The sequence below is a fragment of the Stylophora pistillata genome, chromosome 3, assembly GCF_964205215.1.
Source record: "Stylophora pistillata chromosome 3, jaStyPist1.2, whole genome shotgun sequence".
NCBI classification, from domain to species: domain Eukaryota; kingdom Metazoa; phylum Cnidaria; class Anthozoa; order Scleractinia; family Pocilloporidae; genus Stylophora; species Stylophora pistillata.
Window position 1 is genome coordinate 40,457,452 of NC_142521.1, and position 20,046 is coordinate 40,477,497.

A 20,046-nucleotide genomic window follows, 5' to 3' on the forward strand; every position below is an offset into this window, starting at 1 on the left:
GGGAAGCCTCTTTTTTACAGGATGTTTGCAGTGGACATTAGAGCACTCTCCAGGATTCTCTGGTTAAATTTTGATTGCGTGGAGTATTTTTACCCGGGAGTGGAAGAGATTTCTCCAAATACTTGCTACTACAATTTGTGGTTAGAACCCTATTTTACTTGTAACCTATGCAGGGTTTTCTCTAATTTGTCATTTTTTCTTGATAAACAGAAAATACTTATACAGTAGAAACAGATTTTTCATTCTCTTCTGAAGAAAGACAATTCCTGTCACTTTTAGTCACAGATAAAACCACCTCCTAGGGACCTTCTATGGCAAATTATGGACAAAATGATCCCTCCCCACCCTACTTAATAAATTATTGAACTTCATACCCTCCCTCCTGGTTGAGCTCGCCCCAGTCTTTTACCCCTAAACGAACGGAATCACGTTTTGAAGGGAATCGGCTTTGAATGATACTTTCGTTGTGTTAGTTCAGTATTGATTTTCTTTTCTTCCTTAACCGGAAAAATTATGAATAATGCAGTACAGTTATGGGATGGACATTTATCTGTGATTACCAGGCCTGTACCTCATGTTCAAAACCCGCTCCAAGTAGTGATAAAAATAACTTATTCGGCGGTATGCGGGACCGATCTTAAGATTCTAGAAGGAAAGTTTCCTTGTGAGAAGTCCATTATTTTAGGTCACGAATTTGTCGGGATTGTAAAGGAAGCAGGGAGTGAGGTGAAGCATATATCCGTCGGCGATCGGTGAGCGTTTCTTCGTAGTTTTTGATAACTGCCTTTACTTGTGCTTTATACTATTGGCTTGGTAAAGTTGTTAGTGTGCATGCATTGTACTAAGCTTTAAATTACGCATTAATATTCGTAGAAACGACGCTTTAATTACCTTACGTTTGTTTTTGATTGTCGAGGTTTATCTTCACAATGTACAAAATTGGAAAATACGGTCAGCTTTTTTCCTGATCTCAAAAAAGGTTTTGATTTCCTTTGGGTTGGAGACCTCTGATCAATTATGTACTAAATACAAGCTTACATTTCTTATTATCATAAGTGTTCCACTGTGCTTTTTCGACAATATTGCATCGAGGGCTAATTCAGTTTCCAAGAGCATTTGATTCAATTCAGATCCGTCACCACTTGTATTCCCATACATACATACATATATATACATACATATAATTTTTGTTAAGGCAGGTCGGTTTGTGGCAACCCAAAGGCTGGTGTGGACCTGCAGTTTGTTCGAAATTCATGCTCGCGCTTCTGTACTTCTGTCCTGTAGTACATGTACAACTGAAATCCTGCCAGGTTTTATTGAAAAAATGAAGTTATTCCATTACAAGTAAATGAACTGACTTAAAAATGTCTATCCTGAGGTAGTACCACAAGGAAATAACAAACTTAACTATGGTTCACATCGAATGCAGTCAACTGTCTCTTTATAGACAGACACATTTGTCGGACGAACATCCTTCAAAAGGGTGGTAACCGCTTGTGCGTAGGCACAAACAAGTGAGAAATTTTCTGTTGCCAAAAAAATTTTGCCAGCTAAACTGGCAGTTTAAGATACCAATTTGGTCACCAATCTTCAAAGAAAGTTGTAACATTTTATTATTTTGTGTAAACATTCTGAAATTAAAGTGATTTGGGCATTTCATAAAATGTTACTACATCTCCTCAAACTTCTAAACTTGAACCATGCTACAGAATCCGTGGTGGGGTCAACAGTATATTATCTCGTGCAATACTGCTTAAAGTGTTGTTACAATTTCCTTGCCAGCCAAAGTTTTCTTCTCGCAACCCTCTTATGTGATTTTAGTTTACCAAATAACAACTTTGGCAACCTAAAACTTTAGAGCCCTGATGGGGATTTACAAAAGCAGAGGCTCAGCCTAAGATAAAAGTCTTTGGGGAACTTAAAGAGGACTTTTGAGAAAGGGTTTTAAGACCGTTGCCTGTGGCTATTCTTTTGCAAGCCAACTCTTTAGTGCATTAATGTTGAGACATCACTCTTAGGGAAAACAATGACTAGCAACTTATTAAATCTGCCTTGAATAACTAAGTTTTTTTAATCACCCAGTACAATTGACTCCATCTACAATTAGTATAAACCCTGAATTTTTTTTTTTTTTATGACAGTGTTGTTGTCAACCCAAACACTAGCTGTGGAATGTGTGACAATTGTGCCAAAGGGCGGCCAAATTTCTGCAAATTTGAAGGGGTAAAAGCCACCATTGGAATCAGGCGAAATGGGGGTTGGGCACAGTACTGCCGTCTACCAGCCAAGAATGCTGTTCCCTTGCCTCATCAGTTATCATTTGAACTTGGTTTGCTACTTGAACCAATGTCTTGCGTTGTTCATGGCTGGAATCTTTTACAACCAATCACTCCAGATGCAGAAATACTAGTTTGTGGAGCTGGAAGTATGGGGTTATTGTTTATGTGTATGCTACATTTTAGAGGCTTCAGAGAAGTTGTTGTTACAGAGCTCTTGAAGGGACGACAAAAGATTGCGCAGAGACTCGACTTTGGTTTTCAAATAGTTCATCCTGAGATTTTAATTTCTGAAGCTAGGAATGCAAAGCAGGACGGTGACGAAGATTGGGGGTTTGATATTGTCATTGACTGCACTGGGGATCCTAAGACTTTGGAACAAGGAGTTCAATGGTTGCGTCAAGGCGGGAAGTTTCTTCTTTTTGGAATCTCTCCTGCTGGATCCGAAGTTAAGCTTGATCCTCACGAGGTGTATGCTAAGGAACTGAAAATTATAGCATCCAGAATAAATCCTTTTACCTTTAATTCTACCATGCAAATACTACAGGACATGGGAGAGCGATATTTGAGTTTTGAAAAGCTAGGGATGCGCACTTTTCAACTTCAGGAATTTACAGCAGCCCTTGAAGTCCAACGCAGTGGGGAAATTTCAAAAGCAGTTTTTGAAAATTGATTAATTTGTAAGTTTGATTTAGCATAAGTCAAGGTCACAGAATCCTAAAATATAAATTTGTCAGGCCTGGGTAGTCAGTTGGTTTGAATCTGGGCCATAGAAAGTTATTGAAAATATCTGAAAATTATATTTTTAGATCACACCAAAGATGGGATTCTGTGGGTATAGCACATTGGGGAAAAGTTGAGAAACAGATAGGAATAACCCACAATAATCCAGTTCACAATGTGACAGTGAGGTTGAGGGTTGGGGTTACCATAGCTACAGAACTGCAAGAGCCATTATACACTTTATCAGAGACGAGGGGAATGTTACATTTACAGGAATAATTATTATGAAAATAATAATAACTGAGGTCAACTTTACAGTTTTGACCACGACTCACTTTTTTCGTACAATACTACATTTCATTTGTAATTGAGCTCATGATCTATGAAAAGCAAGATGGAAGGAACAACGAGCATGTGTTGAAGAATCAACCACAAATAAAAAATGTTCATGTGCAATATTTTGGGTGACAAGAAGACTTCTACCATTGTCCTGTCCTGTTCATTTGCTTAAAATGTAGTTATGAATCGTTGTTCGTTGCCAAATAAAGGGAGGCATTGAAAGGAGTGCTGCATAATTTATGATTCACTTCAAGATTCTCTTGTTAAACAGCACAAGTACAGATGTTGCATCAAAAGTCACTTTCCCACACTCCTTCTAGTTTAATTCAACCTTGAAGTGTCACGCAAAACATTGCAGATGAGAAAAAAAAAAATAGTGAAAATGGTGAAAATTAATTGGTGAAACATAAACAACCAAGTATACACATAGTTCATGTATTTCATTTTTTCATCTTTCTGAAAAGATCCTTGTTTTTAAAGAGACTGTAACACATCCTTGGATCAAAAATAGGAAGTTATTATAACAGCGTACATTGTAAAAAATTCATTTGTACTATTCGGCTTTGCATGTACAAAATAAATGTTTGCAGTTTCTGATGTGTGAATTTGCATGTATCAAAAATATACTCCAATACGAAAAAAAAACATTTGCAAATGTGCATTTATCAAAAATATACTCCAATTAAAAGAATATTTGTCAGGAGTTTTTACATTTATGTACATGATGTTTTTTACACCTTCATAATATACTTCTAGTGATCAACCAAAATTTGGCATTTCAGTTCACCTCAATGCACTCCATAACTTTTTAATACTTCATATGCCAGACAAGGTAATAATTTTTCTTTCATCTTCCATTACTTTTTGCCATTCTTGAAAAACTTTATCAGAAAAGATGACTGTTTCTTGTCCACAAAAACTGTGCATCACATTTGCAGATTTGCATCTACTGAACAACTCTAGGAAGATAGATTCATGATATATCAGCAACTATACATGAAAAGCTAGAACATGGCTAGTCTAATGTGGCATTTTATCTCCACCAAGAGACTTGACCAATACCTTTCAACTCTCAAATATTGGACTCAACATCTTTGCAAGTACAAGATGGTAGCCATCTTAGCCTTCCATCACAAAAAGATTTCAAAACACATAAGTTATTGAATAAATTTTTTTTCATGGATTTCTCACAAATTCTGAAAGGCATCGCAAGTCCCTTGGCAGCAATGCAATACTACTAACATTAAACCAGACCTAAATGATTTTCCCATCAAGTATTTGATGTATCTTTCACTATGAATAATTGTATAATTAACAACTATTCACCGAAGTGGAGGTGGTTAGTGGTGGATATTTACCAAGCCGCGAAGCGGCGAGGTAATCAAATATCCACCACTAACCACCAACAATGAGGTGAATAGTTGTTTTAGTATATACTAAAACAGTGAGACAGTATACACCACCAAAAATTGATTTCAATTCATACATTCCAGCAACGATTCCAACATTTTCATGTGCAGAAGTGAACAAGTGAGGTTATGCAAGATTAATTTGCATTTGTAAACAAAACCTTTCTCATTCGTTTTTATCGATAAACTCCGGGTTACAAACTTAAACCATTGCCTTTAAACAAGGCCAAACCAAATTTAGTCCCTTTCTTTGTGTTTTCAGAGACTGTTTCGTCGTTAATTTGAGTGATTTCTTCGCTTGTCATGGATGCAAACCGGGACGTCATTTTTTTCCCGAGTTGCTCAAAGGTAAATAGCAAAGGATATTCGGAGTTTGACTAGCCAATCAGAGTGCGCCTTCAACGCTATCCTCTGTTTTAGTATATACTAAAAATCACTATACTTAGCTACAGTATGAATAGGTCAGGCACACCCAAATAGATTCTACTGATAAAACAATCTGTAAAACATTAAAATTCATTGTGTTCTTACCTGACTTCTATTCTTTTTTCAGAAAGGACACTGAAATGTCCAATCACACCAATTTTTTTTTTTTTTTTAAAAACTTTGTACAAGAAAATACACTATCCAAAAATGCAAGTGTTAGAGATGCGTTGAACCTTAATCCAGGTTGTGCAAAGGGTAGATAATGCTATCTGCTGGATAAATCTCTGTCCAGTGGATAGCAACATTCGCCCTTTGAACAATTGGGCTGTGCATGTGAAGGCCTCTTGTTAAATGACTTTTTCATAAGACTGAAATATTAGATAGGAAAATTCATTACTTGTCCCGTGAATTCTGATATTAAACGCATTGCAAAGCAATGTGTGTGATATTGCTTTTCAAGTGCAATTTAACACGGAATTCATGAGTCAAGTAGTGAATTTTCCTTGAATCACATAATTGAATAAAAATGAGAAAAAAAAGAAAACAGCATTACTTATGGTTGTTATGTATACATAGATGTGAAAAAATACCACTTAGCCTTGTTTTCAAAGTGCACACTAAATACCTTGTGTCGTTAACGGATCAGAAAGCAGGGCTCGACACTAACGGTAGCCCACCAGCCACAGGCTAGTAGAAATTCAGTTTTGGCCGGTGGTTTTCCATTCCCACCAGCCAGTTTGGCTAGTAAACAAACTGAAATTGTCGTACCATCTGAGATGTCATTAGCCACTGGGCTAGTAAGTTGAAAAGTTAGTGTCGAGCCCTACAGAATGTAAGATTTTATTTAATGATGCCATTTTATCTAGAATTAAATTTGGTTAGTTTCAAATACCTTAGACCTTTCTCATAAAGGATACCAAATAACTTACTAAATATTATAACTAAATATTTTTTTACCCTTAAGGCTTTAGAATAATGGAAAGTTCAAAATAGTGCACACCAAAAATCTCAATAAGGTTTAGTCCCAGCCAACAGATTTTGTGTTAAGTCAAATAATATTCCTTGTGATCAACAATTTGCTTGGAAATAAGTTTTTACTGTATGAAAAAATACCTAATTGGTCACTAAAGGATACACAGAGGGTAAGAGCTACATGTTTTGATAATAGTTACATTTTAATGTTAAGGATGCACCATATGTCCATTCTCACTAACTGTGGATAACGAAGAAACTGTTGAGGTTGGACGAGAGAAATTACTTAATTTGCTAGGAACTCTTGTAAAAGGGACACCTGTGTAAAAAAAAAAAAAAAAATTTACAAAAATTTTGAAACATGAACAATCATGTGACTTAAACACAACCTGGATGACTGCTGAGGGAATATTTAAGACTGAAATATATTTTTTTAAGTCTAAGGAGGGCCTCTTTTGCCAGCAGTTTCAATTATACCAAAGCTGTGCATAAAAAAAAGTGTGGTTAAAAGTGAAAATTTAACTGGTTTATCACAGATCAGAATCTTAAAATTTTCCCGATGAAATAATTAGGTTTTGTTACCAGCAAGAGTAAAATAATTCCCAAATTTGGTAATTTTTTTCTCACAGTTTGCCACTGTTTCCTTATAACTACTGAATGGATGTACTGTAAAAATAAAGCCTTTTGTCCCAAGAATTGAGAACATCTTGTCATTCAGGACTCCTTTAGATATGTACAGTCAAAAGTTTAACTTATTGTTAGTACTCAGAGAAACAGATTGCACTTACCGGTACTTTTTTTTAATTTGTTTCTAGAAATTCTACATGCTAGAGCAGCAATGACTCCGCCAATTAAGATCCCCACTATAAATATGATGACACATATTCCAACAAAAAGTCCTCTGCTTAACTGCAATTCATCACCAGAATTAACTATGAAAAAGACAAGACAGTGGTTAAATTGACTGTCAGACAGTGCTCTCTCAAATAAATCATCTTTGATTTAGAAACCACTAACAGTAAACACAATGTTCAGGGTTAAACCAGGAAAACGTTGCCAACTTTTCTTAAAACGGTAAGTAATTTTGAGAAACCACTTTTAACATACACTGTAGTTGCAAAGTTTCACTGTCATGCAATTATATAAGAGATGTGAACATCATGTAGTGGTAAAAATGTAGATGTTTAAAACCTAACATATATTACTTCCGCATTCTTGTGTGCAAGTAGAATAAAAGGTTGTATTTTTACACTGTTGTGCAAGTTTGTCATTCATGAATAAGTTAGCTTGCGTAAGCCAACCCCTGCCCTCTAAAAGAAAATTGGGAGGAGGCCCCTTCCTGATTTTCTTTTGGAGGTCAGGGGGCAGCTGTACAGAGGCTAGAATAGGTTGGTCAAAAATTAACAGATAATTACAACTAGTACTGGTATTTTATGGACAAAAGATTCAAACTTTGCATACCTCCAGTTCTGTTTTCTCTAGAGGGAAGACCTAAGATAGACATCAAGGAGATAATAAGAAATATTGAACTTTACATACTGTACAACAGGTAGGGATGATGACTTCAATTTAAAGTCAATTAATTTTGCCTTAATTTCGTGTTGGTTGCTGCAGTTAATATCTCTTCATGAGGCACCCTCAAGATAAAAAGAAGTCTCCTATGGAAAAAGATCTCATTTTCAATGTGCATCAGGTGAAGATTGTAAAGAACATTATCTGTGGGGAACTTTTATCTAGCTGGACCAAAAGTTTGAAAAAGATCAGTGTTTTGAATACAGGTTTTCTTTTTTAAGGTAACACCTCTTCGTCGCTGTTATGTAATTTACATATATTTGTAAAAGTGCATGTACAGCACACATGTCAATACAATGGAAGATGTAGAAACAGTTAAGTAACCAACACATTTTGAATGTGGCAGAAAAAGTACAGTGCTTGTTATATATTTCAAAACAATGTAAACACTACCAGGTGTAATTGGTGCTTGACTATCCACAGTAGGATCTAAAAGAAAAGGAAGGAAAGAAAAAAACTTGATCAATCAAAGGATGGAAAACTCCTCCTCAATGGCAGCTAACAGCCTGGAGGATGGAAATTATTTCAATGCAACCCAACATCAACTACAAATCACATAATTATGCAAGTTTTAACCCCTGACACCCTAACATAAGTATACATATCAGGGCTCAACACTAACGGTAGCCCACTAGCCACAGACTAGTAGAAATTCAAAATTCAACATATGACAATCTGCTGTCTTTCCTTGCACTTAGGTGGCACGGAAAGCCGTAAAAATCTTGAACAAAAGCTCATCTTTCAAACCAGCAGTCTAAATGCCACTGGGATCAACGAACGCTTTTCATTCCACTAATTTATTCATGTGTTTCTCGTTGCCATGCTCCCACCAATAACGTAGCTCCATTTTCTGCCTTTAAAAGCACACCCAACCCACAATTCCTCTATTCGCTCCGACGAAGGGCTAACGCTCAAAACGTCAGCTTTTGTAATCATTACGGTGGCCAATTTACCTTTTCAACTTTGTTGATATATCCAAATTATTTCATTACTCCCACCGACGCAGCCCCAAACAGTTTCTTTCGAAACTATCAGCCTTTATTCATTAGTAGAAATTCAGTTTTAGCTAGTGGTTTTCAATTTCCACTAGCCAGTTTGGCTAGTAAACAGACTGAAATTGTCATAACATCTACAAAAATCTAAAATGTCACTAGCCACTTGGCTAGTAAGTTGAAAAGTTAGTGTTGAACCCTGCATATTCTCCATACTGTTCTCTATACATTTCCTAAGGTGCTGACAAGGAGAATTTCTTTATCAATCAAGAGCTTCAGTCTTTAGTTGGTGATCATTTCCTTTATTCTCTTGACCTTAATGTGTGATTCAGGGATGATGTTGTAAGGAGAAATTAGAAGCTGATCACTCTTAGTGTTAGAGGGTTCAGATTTTGAATTTATTGGAACTATAGTCCAGCCCAACATTATGCAAATTCCTTCAGTGCAATCCAAGTGTATTTGTGTGAAGAAGTATCTGAAAGCAAAACTACGATCAACCGAACATTGATAACAGCTAAAATATATAGCCAGTAACATTTCATGTATTATGTAGCAGCCCCTGGACAAAATATATGCTTAAAAAAAGATTAATCAAAATTAATTTACAACCTCCCCTATAATAGTTTGAATGCTCTACCCCTGATAAAGTGAATTTAAGTTTACTGACATTGACTGTTGTTACCTATAGTACATGGATCTTCCTTACAAAGCACTTGTGAAGCTTTTGTTGAACACATTCTTTGGCTGGTACCAACACAAGATAATCCCCCACTTGCTGGGGCAGGGTTATTGCATTCTCGTCTTTGAAGACCACTTGAACATTTGCTCCAGTCAGACCATCCACCATTAACCACTAAAAGAAATGAAATGCAGACTTATCTTAAGCACAGTGTTCTTTGCCATAATATCCAGAGAGAGGAAGATAACTAAACATTTTTTTTGCACCAATATATCTAAAATCTCATCAGGAGAATTCAAATTGAGCCCTAAATGCTGCTCAGAGTTGGCTGAAGCATGCGAACACTAATGGGCCGGACAGACTTATCTCAGGTTTGCCAAAAGGAACACAGGATTTGTTACAGCTTGCCTTAGCTTGCAACTTACCTAGCTAAGCCAGCTGTAAAAAAGATGGGCAATCACGTGAAATTAGACGCATGTGACATACCATTGTTTCCTTTAGGACACTTTTTGTCAGAGCTGCTTTTACAGACGTATATTTTCATTTTCATTCCTGAATTACAGCGTCCTCCCTGTGCATTCGTCAGTGAGCTCTGTGAGCCTGATGCAGTATCTGACAGTTGAAAAAAATAATTTTTTAGTTTGGGACTTTAAAGTCAATTTGTTAAAACTTCTTAGAGTAGGTCAAACTAACAGATCCTCTGCTTTCGATTTGACCTAAGCCAAACAAAAAACTTTTGTTTCCCCAAACAATATAAGGGCAGAACATAAAAAAGTGCATTTCTTTCAATAACTACAGTCAAATTATACAAATTTTCCTTCCCTCTGAAAAAATATACTTAATTATTAGAAAAAATCAAGCTGGGGCAACAAAAGCAGCTTAGATGAATCATATCTTGAAAACCACATTAACTGACCCTGGCAAAAAAAGTTCACTTTCAAGAAAGGTCAATGCATATCAAAGTAAAATGCAGTCACCGCAGAGTTCAGTGTAGACTTTTACAAACTCAGCCCCTCTTCTTATAGTGCAACACCTCTTTGTAGACAAAAAATTTCATAAACAAATAAATACATCATAAGATAATGCGGAGTAAAAAAAATACAAGAACACGAAACAAAGCATGGAATAAGTTATTACATTCCAGTCAATTGGACCTTAGACAACAATATTTGGAACCATATGCATTATTAAGTTAAACATTTAGCACTTACTTATAAAGTAGTACGTTTTTCCTTTCTCAAACCTCGGATCATTTGGACTGGCCACGTGAGGGTGAAATACAACCCGGGAATAAATGTAGCTTACTGGATTATTACAGGATAAAATACTTAGTCCTCCAGTTGCATTACAGCTGTCATAACCCTTCTTGTCCACCATATACACATTTTCATACAACAATTCCTTCAAATAAGAAGTGTTCCTTTTGATTGGGTAGTCCTCCAAGTTTGGACAAATAAATGAAAGATGGTCAAATTCCATAACATTTCTGGTCGTTTCGCGAAGGTTATTAAACCTACAATAGAAAGCAATGAAAGTTGGATCCACTATGTTTCATTTAGAATGGCCTCGCATCTGATATTGGGCACTTAACCAGTTCACATTTTCAGTTTCTATCGACTTTCATTTTTCAGTTATTTGTTGACATTAAAGTACGTAATCATAATTATTTCACATTGGAGTGAGTTATGTTTTCCAACATGACAATCTAGGAGAGCACCTTGAAACGATTTTCAGAAAGAATTATAAATCTTGGAGGTGATTATTTGAAAATAAATAAAATAAATCCCAAATTTTTAGCTATCAAAGCGTTGCCAAGTGAACCGCAATATTGTGTTCGCCCCTGCACGACTTTCTGTTACATTCCCCAAAAGGTATGCCATACTAAGAGCCGCAAGGGGACTTCCCTTTTCTAACTAATAACGATTGCTTGTCTTTTACAACACTTTTTATGTTCCTTTCGTTTTAATTTCGGCATGAAGAGAAGCAAATACGTCATTGAAAACCAAATGATAATGAGTTGTTAACGGTCTTGTGCATAATTTGTTAGGTTTTGTAAAGAGTTTAACTTAAAGTTCTGTTTTAACGTGAATAAATGTTTATGGTAGAATACCATTAAAGTTCCTTACAATGGATTTTCGGAATTCCATAGAATCGAAGGCAGTATCTCAGCCACAGATCCAGTTACCAGTAAGAAGAAACAAAAACGCATGATCGTTACTCGATGGCCACAACTCTCCATAGGTGCCAGCGCCATTTTCTGTCTCTAAAGAACTCCTTCGATCTGTCAAACCTGTAATCAAATTATTGCCCCGACAACATCCGACAAGTCTTGAACCAAACAGAACCTGTTTCAACACGTGAAGGTATCTAATCACTAGCTCCCTTTTGAACTACTGACTAATCTTCGGACGTTACGTCATTTCCTCAAAAAGAGGCTTAGATCAAATTTATTTCGCTTGAAAGGGTTGCGTAATTTACCTCGCAGAAATACTTTTTTTTGTACAGATTTCTTCAGAAACCATTAAAAGAACATGAAACCTTTTTTAAAGTTAGAAGTAAAACTGCCATGCAAGAATTTGATTCAGAAAAATGCAAACGCTCTTACTAACCCGTTCCCAGGCAGATAGTTTTTTTCAAACCCATCCTTATGACGTCACAAGTGGTAATATAGGTCAAATTTGCTGTCCTTATATCGCCTAACAGTTCGCCTGCAACACAATCTTTGATGATTTATTTGACGTAAAGCTCAAAGGTGCGATTCGATTTCCAAACAGGGGAAGTAGAAAACCATGCTTCCCAGCGGTTTAAGCGCAATAATAAAAATCGTGACAAGGAATTTGTCATTCCTCAGACAGGAAATGGCCAAGATGAGTAGGGATTCCTCTGCTCTCTTCATTTCACTTCACCTCCTTCGCGTTGGCGCCATGAAATGATTCCACTTACAATACTTATTCAAGTGTGTCCTTTGAAGCAATACTCTGATGATCAAGAAAGAGAACATGTTTTCCAAATATAGCCGTGCAAAGTTGTTGACCTTTGAGTACAGAAGTAGTTGTTCGCATAATGTTCCCTCGGTGACCCCAGAACAATGAGTTTATTTACGTGGGCGTAATTACCCATCCGCGCCTATAATTCAGATCGCTCCATTTCCTCTACTTCAATGTTTATATTTATCAGAATTGCGGAGATACACTCAGCGTGTCGTCTGAAGATTTTGAAAGTGATAAGCAAATAAACGCCGTCCTCACTGATGACCTTGCAGATAACTTTTTGTTTCACCTAACCCTTTCATGGGAACTTTTTCACACTTATATTTTCTTAACTTTTTTTGATAGTTCAGTTTGCGTGACTGTTAGTTTAATAGGGATATTGTAAACTACAACGACAACAAAAAAAAACTTCTTTAGACAGGAGGATTGTATGAGGGGAGGGGGTTGTTTCCATTGTTTTTTTATTTTTTTTTCCATGAATTTTCCACCACTTTAAAGTGCTCCAGACTTCTAAAAAAGAACAAAGTTTTAAGAAGCTACTCTTTATGCAAACAATCTCCGGCATACCAGAAGAGAAAAAATGGCTCAAACTGCAAACCTTTAATCTGAGCTTTATCTTTGACTTCAGAAGAGTGTGTCACCTTAGAGGCCGTCGGTAGCCTTAACGCTTAGATGAGCTTTAATTTTCAGCCAATGTGATACCCAGGGATTTATGGCTTAACGATTTTTTTACGGACGTTTTAGACATGTTTAGACAAAATGATGAACAAGAACAGATCAGAAAAGACCTTTTATGGAGATAAAACCCCAGTCGAGACGTGACACGACGTGACGTGCAATCAAGTAACTACGAGAAATACAAATTGAGACACTTAATGCTTAAAAAAAAACTTCTAAATCGCGAGATCCTGACATCTCAAACTCGCAAACACCAAATAGAAAAATAAACAGCCCAAACTGATAAACTAGAGATTTCCAGACCTCGATATTTTTCTCATGGACAGCTCTCAAAGGAGACGCTGTTCAAGGATGGAAAAGGTGCGCCATCCCTTAGGCATGTGGTTTCAACACGCGTGCGCAACGCGGTCGACGGGCTGCCGAACTTCCGGAGTCGTTTGACGCACTCGTTGGTTTCTGTGAAAAATGTAAATAAGATAAACTTTAATAATTGTTATTACGCAGTTCCAAACGATCTTCGCGAAGTTTCGAAGGAGTGACTAGAAGACCAAAGCAAGAGGAAAATGGGAAAGGGAAGGTATTATAAGACAACTCGATGATTGTGACAACGACGTACCAGGTGGAAAATTTTGCGTTCAACGAAATTATTTAGATCTGATTTAACTTCTCATTCATCAGAAACCTGATGCGCGGAGAACCTCAAGCTGATTTTCCCTTTATCATTTACCAAGAAGTCACACTTGCCAAATTACGATTAGTGTTTATTCTCTCACGAATATCAAAGGTCTTCAGCCTTTTATGAGGTCCAGCCCATGTGTACATTTATATGTAATCTTTGTCTACAAGTTAAATATTTAGTGCGATCTTCTCTTGTTCCATCGTGATAGGAATTTAATTTCAGTACTGACCTGTTTGCTTCAATTGCTTAAATTGTCGATTCTTAGAATAACTCCATGAATTTAGAGTTAATCTTTTGACACGCACCCATCTGTCAGAACCGGGCTTGTGGTCACTTTTCCGCAATTACCAAACATGATTTGTTCTGGTTCTGCCACTTTGCGACAAGCCATTGGGTATCATATCGAACCCAAAACTTCTTGTGTCAAATATAAATGATAGCAAAGAGTAGACGAAACACCTGAGAACGACATATTAGATCGGTTTTTAAACAAAGTACGGCGGATATTCAAGTGAATCTTAATGACCCTTAATTAGCCGGTTGTTTGACTATAAATAACATGGGATATCCGCCCAGGATAAGGTGGGGCACGTTTCATTTCCTCTACGATCAACCGACGAAAACCGTCAGTAGCATGAATGAAAGCAAGGATACCCTCTTAATGTGACAATCATCAAGGTTAAACGTTTTCTTTCCGTAGACATATGTCTTAACCGCATGAAATACCACAATCAAGTCACAAATCCCTGAAAATACCGCCGCTGGATGTAGCTGGGTATAATCATAATGAATACTATCATAATTTACTTTAAGGACTATCTTCTTCAGCCAGTCAGTTGTAGTGAAGAGATTTTTTATATTATTATCTCGTCTGCTCTTCATGACATTTGAGCCCAACTATGGGGTGCACTGAACTTTGGTAGCTTCCATCTGAGCGGCTTCAGTGGTTTCTATGGATAACTGATTGACGAAGACAAAATTATTTATAAGTAAAGAAAAGCACTCACTTTTTGTTTAATTCTCAATAAGACGGTAGCTTAAGAGATCATAGAAAGTAAAGCGTAGAACAATACGTGGAAACCGCTTGATAAGAACAGTGGACAACAAAAAGGTGCCGTTTCATCTGTGATAGTGTCTAAGATTACGCTTGGATCCTGTCTAAAATTCCTATTTATGATTCAAGGCTTGTAAAATCCTTTATTTCCTGTAATTTTGTTTAGAACAGATGGTTGTGACAACTGAAGCAAGCAGAGAAATTTGTAAAAGAAAGCTAATAAAGCCCTTTATCTGATTATCGCTACAAGTTATTATGATCATTATCATTATATCGCTACTTTTATATTATTACCGCTACAAGTGTAGCGGAGGCGGCGGAGCGACCAGTAGAAGTTCGTTGCAGTAAAATGGCCACTACTCTTCTATCGTATACATCCCCAAAAGACCAACTAAAATGGCAGGGCACGAAAGAAAGCTTATTAACCCTTTTGTCGTTCAGATTAGAAGTCGAAAGCAGTAATATTCAAGTCACTGAAGACAACGGAACGTGCTCAGTAATGAAAGCTAGTTAAAGGGAAGACGTTCAATTTCTACATCAAGGCCAAAACCCTACAGATACAGGGAAAATAAAATAAGACTTGATCAGTTTATTTTGCACTAAGAACTCAAATGGCAGTGTCACAACCGAACTTGAAGAACAAGATGGCGGCATCGAAGCTTCCCGCTCCAGTGACGAAGAAGGTGACGAAGGTAATAACAGCATGGCCTATCAACCACCCACTGCCAACCTGAAGAGTTCTATCCTCGAAGGGCCTTATGCCTCATACACTCAAATAGCCAGCATAAATGATGAGCTCAAAACTATCAAGTCCCTCTTGAATTTATTATCGACCCCTCAGACGAATATCGACACCTCAGAATCTGTTATCAACAAACTTCAACAAGAGAACGACAGCCTGAGACGAGAATTGAGCGCAGAAAAAGAGCGCAACAATGGGTTAATAGAAGAACGAGAATCCCTAAAGTTAGTCGTTACTCTCCTTTCTAAAGGTTTATACCACAAGTCGAACAATACAACTTCTCTACCAAAAGAGAATGGAAATGGAAATATCAATATTGTGGATGACACGCTTTCCACTCCTTTTGTACCCGCACCTGCAGAGAGCTTGACAAGTGCTAAAACTACGGTAATTCTAGGAGACTCGATTATCCAAAATCTGCAAGGCTATAAGCTAGGTAAGGAAGCTAATCAACGTGTTGTGGTCAAGTCCTGATCAACATCGCTCCAGATAGGGTTTGTCTACATATTAGGACGAATGATTTGAAATCAAACACACCGAATGATGTTGCAAACTCTATTGCGGATCTTGCCAAAATCATTCAATCTACTTGTGGAGCCGAGATTGTATTGTCTGAGTTAACTCAGTACGCGCAAAGACGCACACAAAGAATCAGTAGAATCCGTTAACAAGCTCCCCATCAAATATTCTAAGCAGCATCACTGGCCTTTGGTTCGCCCCTCCAGCATCACGGAGAAAGTTTTAAACAGATGTGGTTTACATTTAACTTTAACTAAACAAGGCAACGAACTATTGTATAAAAACTTTGTATCCTGTTTAGTAGCCAATAAAGCTGGTCATCATTGAACTGTTTCCTCGAAAATGCCGATCCTCTTACTTAAATTTCTTGAATCTCATAACAATAATGACAGTAAGTTTGAATCAAATCAATCAATGCTGGATCAGCAGAGATCCACTACTAAAAACCGCATTCCTTCTAAACGTGGATTTAAGTTAGCTTCACTAAATGTTAACAAACTCTCCACGCATATTGATGAAATTAGAATCTTGCTTGCCGATAAGTGTCTTGATGTTCGTGCTATTCAGGAAACTAAACTGGACGTGTCTAATAATAACTCGGATTTTTATGTAATCCGTTGTCTTATTACCAATAAATTGACTCTTAATACGACGAAAACTGAATTTATGTTAATTTGGTCAAGACAGAAATTAAACAGCCTAGCCGCTCTTCCTGCCTTGGAAATTAATGGCACCCAAATAAACAGAGTCAATTTTACCAAGTCTCTTAGTGTATTAATTGTTGAAAATTTAAAATGGAGTAATCATATCAACGCTATACCTAAAAATATTTCGTCTGGTATTGGATCTATTGAACGAATAAGTCACTGTGTTCCACCTGCAACTTTACAAAATATCTATCATGGGTTAGTCTAATCGCACTTCGGCTATTGTAGTGTTGTTTGGGGTAACTGTGCCAAAACATTATCTGACAAATTACAGAGACTACAAAATCGGGCGATCCGCGTCCTCAATCATTTTAGTTATGATGCTGACGCCAACCAACTTCTTACAGAATTAGGCTGAGACAATTTAGAAACTCGACGTCAAAAACTTAAGGCTGATATTGTCTATAAGTCCTTAAATGGCCTCACACCCAATTATTTGTCTTCGAAATTCATTCATAGGAGTGATATGATTACTTCTTACAATTTGCACGATTCTGAAAATAAGCTTGCTATTTCCTTGCCACCTACTAACTATTATAAAAATAGCTTTGGCTAATAATAATAATAATAATAATAATAATAATAAAGTCTTTATTAAGCACTCTAAACAACAAACGTGTTTAGTTACAATGATATGAACTCAGCAAGTATAAAACTAATGAACTAACTAGCTAACTAACTAACCATAGTGGTGCAGTCCTCTGGACCAGCCTACCCTCAGCTGCTAGGGAAGCAACATCTCTGGCTAATTTCCGACGATTAATAATTAATTCCGACACAGCATTCTTGTAAAATAGCCTTTAATTTAATTCACCTTCTGTAATAGTTATTATTACACGACTCGGGCAGTCAGAGGGCCAATAACTAAAATCAACCAATCAAAATGCTCTATTGCCAGTCAATATTCTCTCAGTATTGGACCGGGCACTTTCCCGAATGGTTCCGAATGATACCGCACTTGAGTCCCTTTGAACTTCAGTCGTATAATAAATCTCTTATTAACCAAGCTTGCTCGGGACCGTACTGGAAGAATATCAGCCCTCGGTCTTTTTTGTACGGACCTCGCTGCGCTCGGTCCGTACTGTCAAGACCTCGGGCCGATATTCACCCAGTATGGCCCTCGCGCTTGGTTAATAAGATATATGTAATATTTTAAATTAGACTAATAGACGTAGTTTATGCATATATACATAGTTTTTCGTAATTAGTTGTAGCTTTCATATTAAATTGTTAACGCCTGATGTATTTTACCGTGTTTGAATAAAGATGTCAGTGGTGATGATGATGATGATTGAGTGCGGTAACATGCCGAGAAATACATGAAGAATTTTACCAGATCGGATCTGGGAGCTTCCTTGATAGGATCACTCAGTAAAAAACATTTTTTAACCCATGGGGTTTTAAATAAAAAGATGACTTATTTATCGTCTAACCATAGTTAGCCATGGCGACATCTTACACAGCAAAAGAGACAGAAAAAGAACAGATAATAGAACCACACCCCCTCTGTAGCAACACCGGCTGAAATAATATGTTAAAAGAGCACTGATTACTAATTCTTCATTATTCCAATTTGTATTGAAATACCGCTTGTTTTTCATTATTAACATACAATGTTTGGTGAGGTAACGCGCGAATTCTTGGTTCTGTACAACTGAGAACGATTTCTGTAATAATGGGATTCTCCACCTTTTACCCACGAGAATGCAGAGATACCATTTCCCGTAATTTTGAAACGATTTCAGTACAGGTAATTAATGAACTCATGTTTTACCAAACTGATCAGAATCTTGTGCTCGCTTCCCGCGAGGCACCGCAGCCTGGAAACGAACTGTTGGGAACTGACGTCAACCACAAGGTAGCGAATATCGATAGACTCGACGTCAATTAAAAAGTAGTTTCTGCGTTAAAACAGGTGTTTGGGTTTAAAATCAGTGGGCGAAGAAAGATTTGAGAAATCTAATGGGTACATGCAGCCGGCGATTGAGACCTTGGAGTGCTGTTGCGTGTTAGACGAGGGCACGTACTTATTTGCGTCCACTGCTCTGTAATCTCTCACATAAACTTTAAAATCATTCATAAAGAACTTCCCCTCTCACCCTTCCCACAACTCAGAGGTTTACTTTCCTAGACCCTAAGCCTTAAATGACCGACAACACTCAAATGAAGCTTTCTTTACTAAACAACTTGTCACCCAGGCCAAAGCAGAGTAACATTTTATCTCATATGCAAATGCGAAAGGAGAACAAAAAAGTGTTGCAGAGGTAGAATTTGAAATAATGAGCAGTCATTAATGTAGGCGAATATTTTGCGCCTTGGAATGTAAACTGCTTGAATTCCAAGAACCTTTTTTTACTGTCATGTCACACGAAATATGGATACCTCTGAGAGCGCAATGGAGATATTATTCATCTTTTAAGTGAATTTTTCTATTTACACTGACGGAGCACTAAAACTTTATCAGGGGCAATCATTTCTCGAGTTAACAGAAAATGAGGAAGATAAACATTAAAACACTTTTTCAGTTAGCACAATATTGAGAGCAACAAGAAAACAAAATAAAACATCCTGATGGAATAAATCTTAAATGCACTTTACTGATCAAATGAAAATGATTTAGATATCAGGCTGAAGTGCCACAGAAAATAGCGAGGCAGCTTTGCAGTAGACATGTTTTGCACTATTTGGAAAAACTAGTAATTTATTCAGACAGTTTATCTCAAGGGGCCTCCGTAATCTTTGGAAAATTTAGTTTTTAATCATTAAAATAATGTAACTATGATTGAGCTATTCAAGTCATTAGATGTAGCCAAATTTTCCCTCTCTTTTGAATTCCTAGTAATTTATCCCTATAGATTATTTCAAGAACCCTTCGTATTCTTTGGAATGTTTAGTTTTTAATTATCTATGACGAAGAGAGACAGCTTAAAAGATTGTATTTCTATGAGGAGGTCTATCAGCACAAGTCATTTACTCCAACTGAAGTACTCTTCTTTTTCAGTCAGAGCATCGTCTTTAAGTAAAATATTTTTCACTCTCAGCGGACAAGCTGGATCACCGAAAGGAAATGGTAACATATTTAGGGTAATGATAGAAAATAACTTTACTAATTGAGTCCCTGATGAGGATTCGAACCTCACGCACTTTTTAGCCCGGGCAAATAAGGCAATCCCAGCCGGGTGGAGAGTTTCGTGCGCTCCACTCAGTTCCTGTTTATTTTCACGTCCCGAGGAGTGGTGCAGCGCAGATTGCCCATACTTCGGTGTCTCACCCTCTGGTACTTCAGCAA

At 37.0% G+C, this 20,046-nt stretch overlaps 2 protein-coding genes and 1 long non-coding RNA gene across 5 annotated transcripts; 2 read left to right on the forward strand and 1 right to left on the reverse strand.

Moving 5' to 3' along the window:
- Window positions 1-4: 4 nt before the first annotated feature.
- On the forward strand, window positions 5-3,937 carry LOC111343964 (uncharacterized). Its single transcript, XM_022951166.2, has 2 exons — window positions 5-752; window positions 2,142-3,937. The coding sequence occupies exons 1-2, from the start codon at window positions 514-516 to the stop codon at window positions 2,947-2,949; spliced, it is 1,047 nt and encodes a 348-aa protein (XP_022806901.2). The 5' UTR covers window positions 5-513; the 3' UTR covers window positions 2,950-3,937.
- Window positions 3,758-12,413, reverse strand: LOC111343965 (uncharacterized). 3 transcript variants are annotated; one of them, XM_088753132.1, is made up of 9 exons: window positions 11,515-12,410; window positions 10,600-10,901; window positions 9,875-10,000; window positions 9,392-9,562; window positions 8,111-8,146; window positions 7,607-7,636; window positions 6,934-7,077; window positions 6,346-6,464; window positions 3,758-4,297 (listed from the first exon to the last, which is right to left on the reverse strand). In XM_088753132.1, exons 1-8 carry the CDS (start codon window positions 11,640-11,642, stop codon window positions 6,355-6,357), a joined length of 1,047 nt encoding a protein of 348 aa, XP_088609258.1. In that variant the 5' UTR covers window positions 11,643-12,410; the 3' UTR covers window positions 3,758-4,297; window positions 6,346-6,354. The 3 variants fall into 3 exon arrangements, with proteins under 3 accessions (XP_088609258.1, XP_088609259.1, XP_088609257.1); XM_088753133.1 differs by having other exon boundaries at window positions 3,758-6,464; window positions 9,416-9,562; window positions 11,515-12,413; XM_088753131.1 differs by having other exon boundaries at window positions 3,758-6,464; window positions 11,515-12,408.
- Window positions 12,414-13,290: 877 nt separating this feature from the next.
- Window positions 13,291-15,026, forward strand: LOC148736096 (uncharacterized). The gene is made up of 2 exons (XR_015998668.1): window positions 13,291-13,633; window positions 13,735-15,026. It is a non-coding gene; the product is annotated as an uncharacterized LOC148736096 (long non-coding RNA).
- The last annotated feature ends 5,020 nt before the right edge of the window (window positions 15,027-20,046 follow it).

What these genes read in the sequence shown, in the direction of transcription:
- LOC111343964 (XM_022951166.2), top strand. Translation starts at nt 514, where the DNA reads ATGAATAATGCAGTACAGTTATGGGATGGACATTTATCTGTGATTACC. An exon ending in CATATATCCGTCGGCGATCG is followed by an intron (nt 753 to 2,141) that starts GTGAGCGTTTCT and finishes TTTTTATGACAG; the next exon opens with TGTTGTTGTCAACCCAAACA.
- LOC111343965 (XM_088753132.1), bottom strand. Translation starts at nt 11,642, where the DNA reads ATGGCGCTGGCACCTATGGAGAGTTGTGGCCATCGAGTAACGATCATG. An exon ending in AAAAACGTACTACTTTATAA is followed by an intron (nt 10,001 to 10,599) that starts GTAAGTGCTAAA and finishes TTCAACTGTCAG; the next exon opens with ATACTGCATCAGGCTCACAG. An exon ending in GTGTCCTAAAGGAAACAATG is followed by an intron (nt 9,563 to 9,874) that starts GTATGTCACATG and finishes CATTTCTTTTAG; the next exon opens with TGGTTAATGGTGGATGGTCT.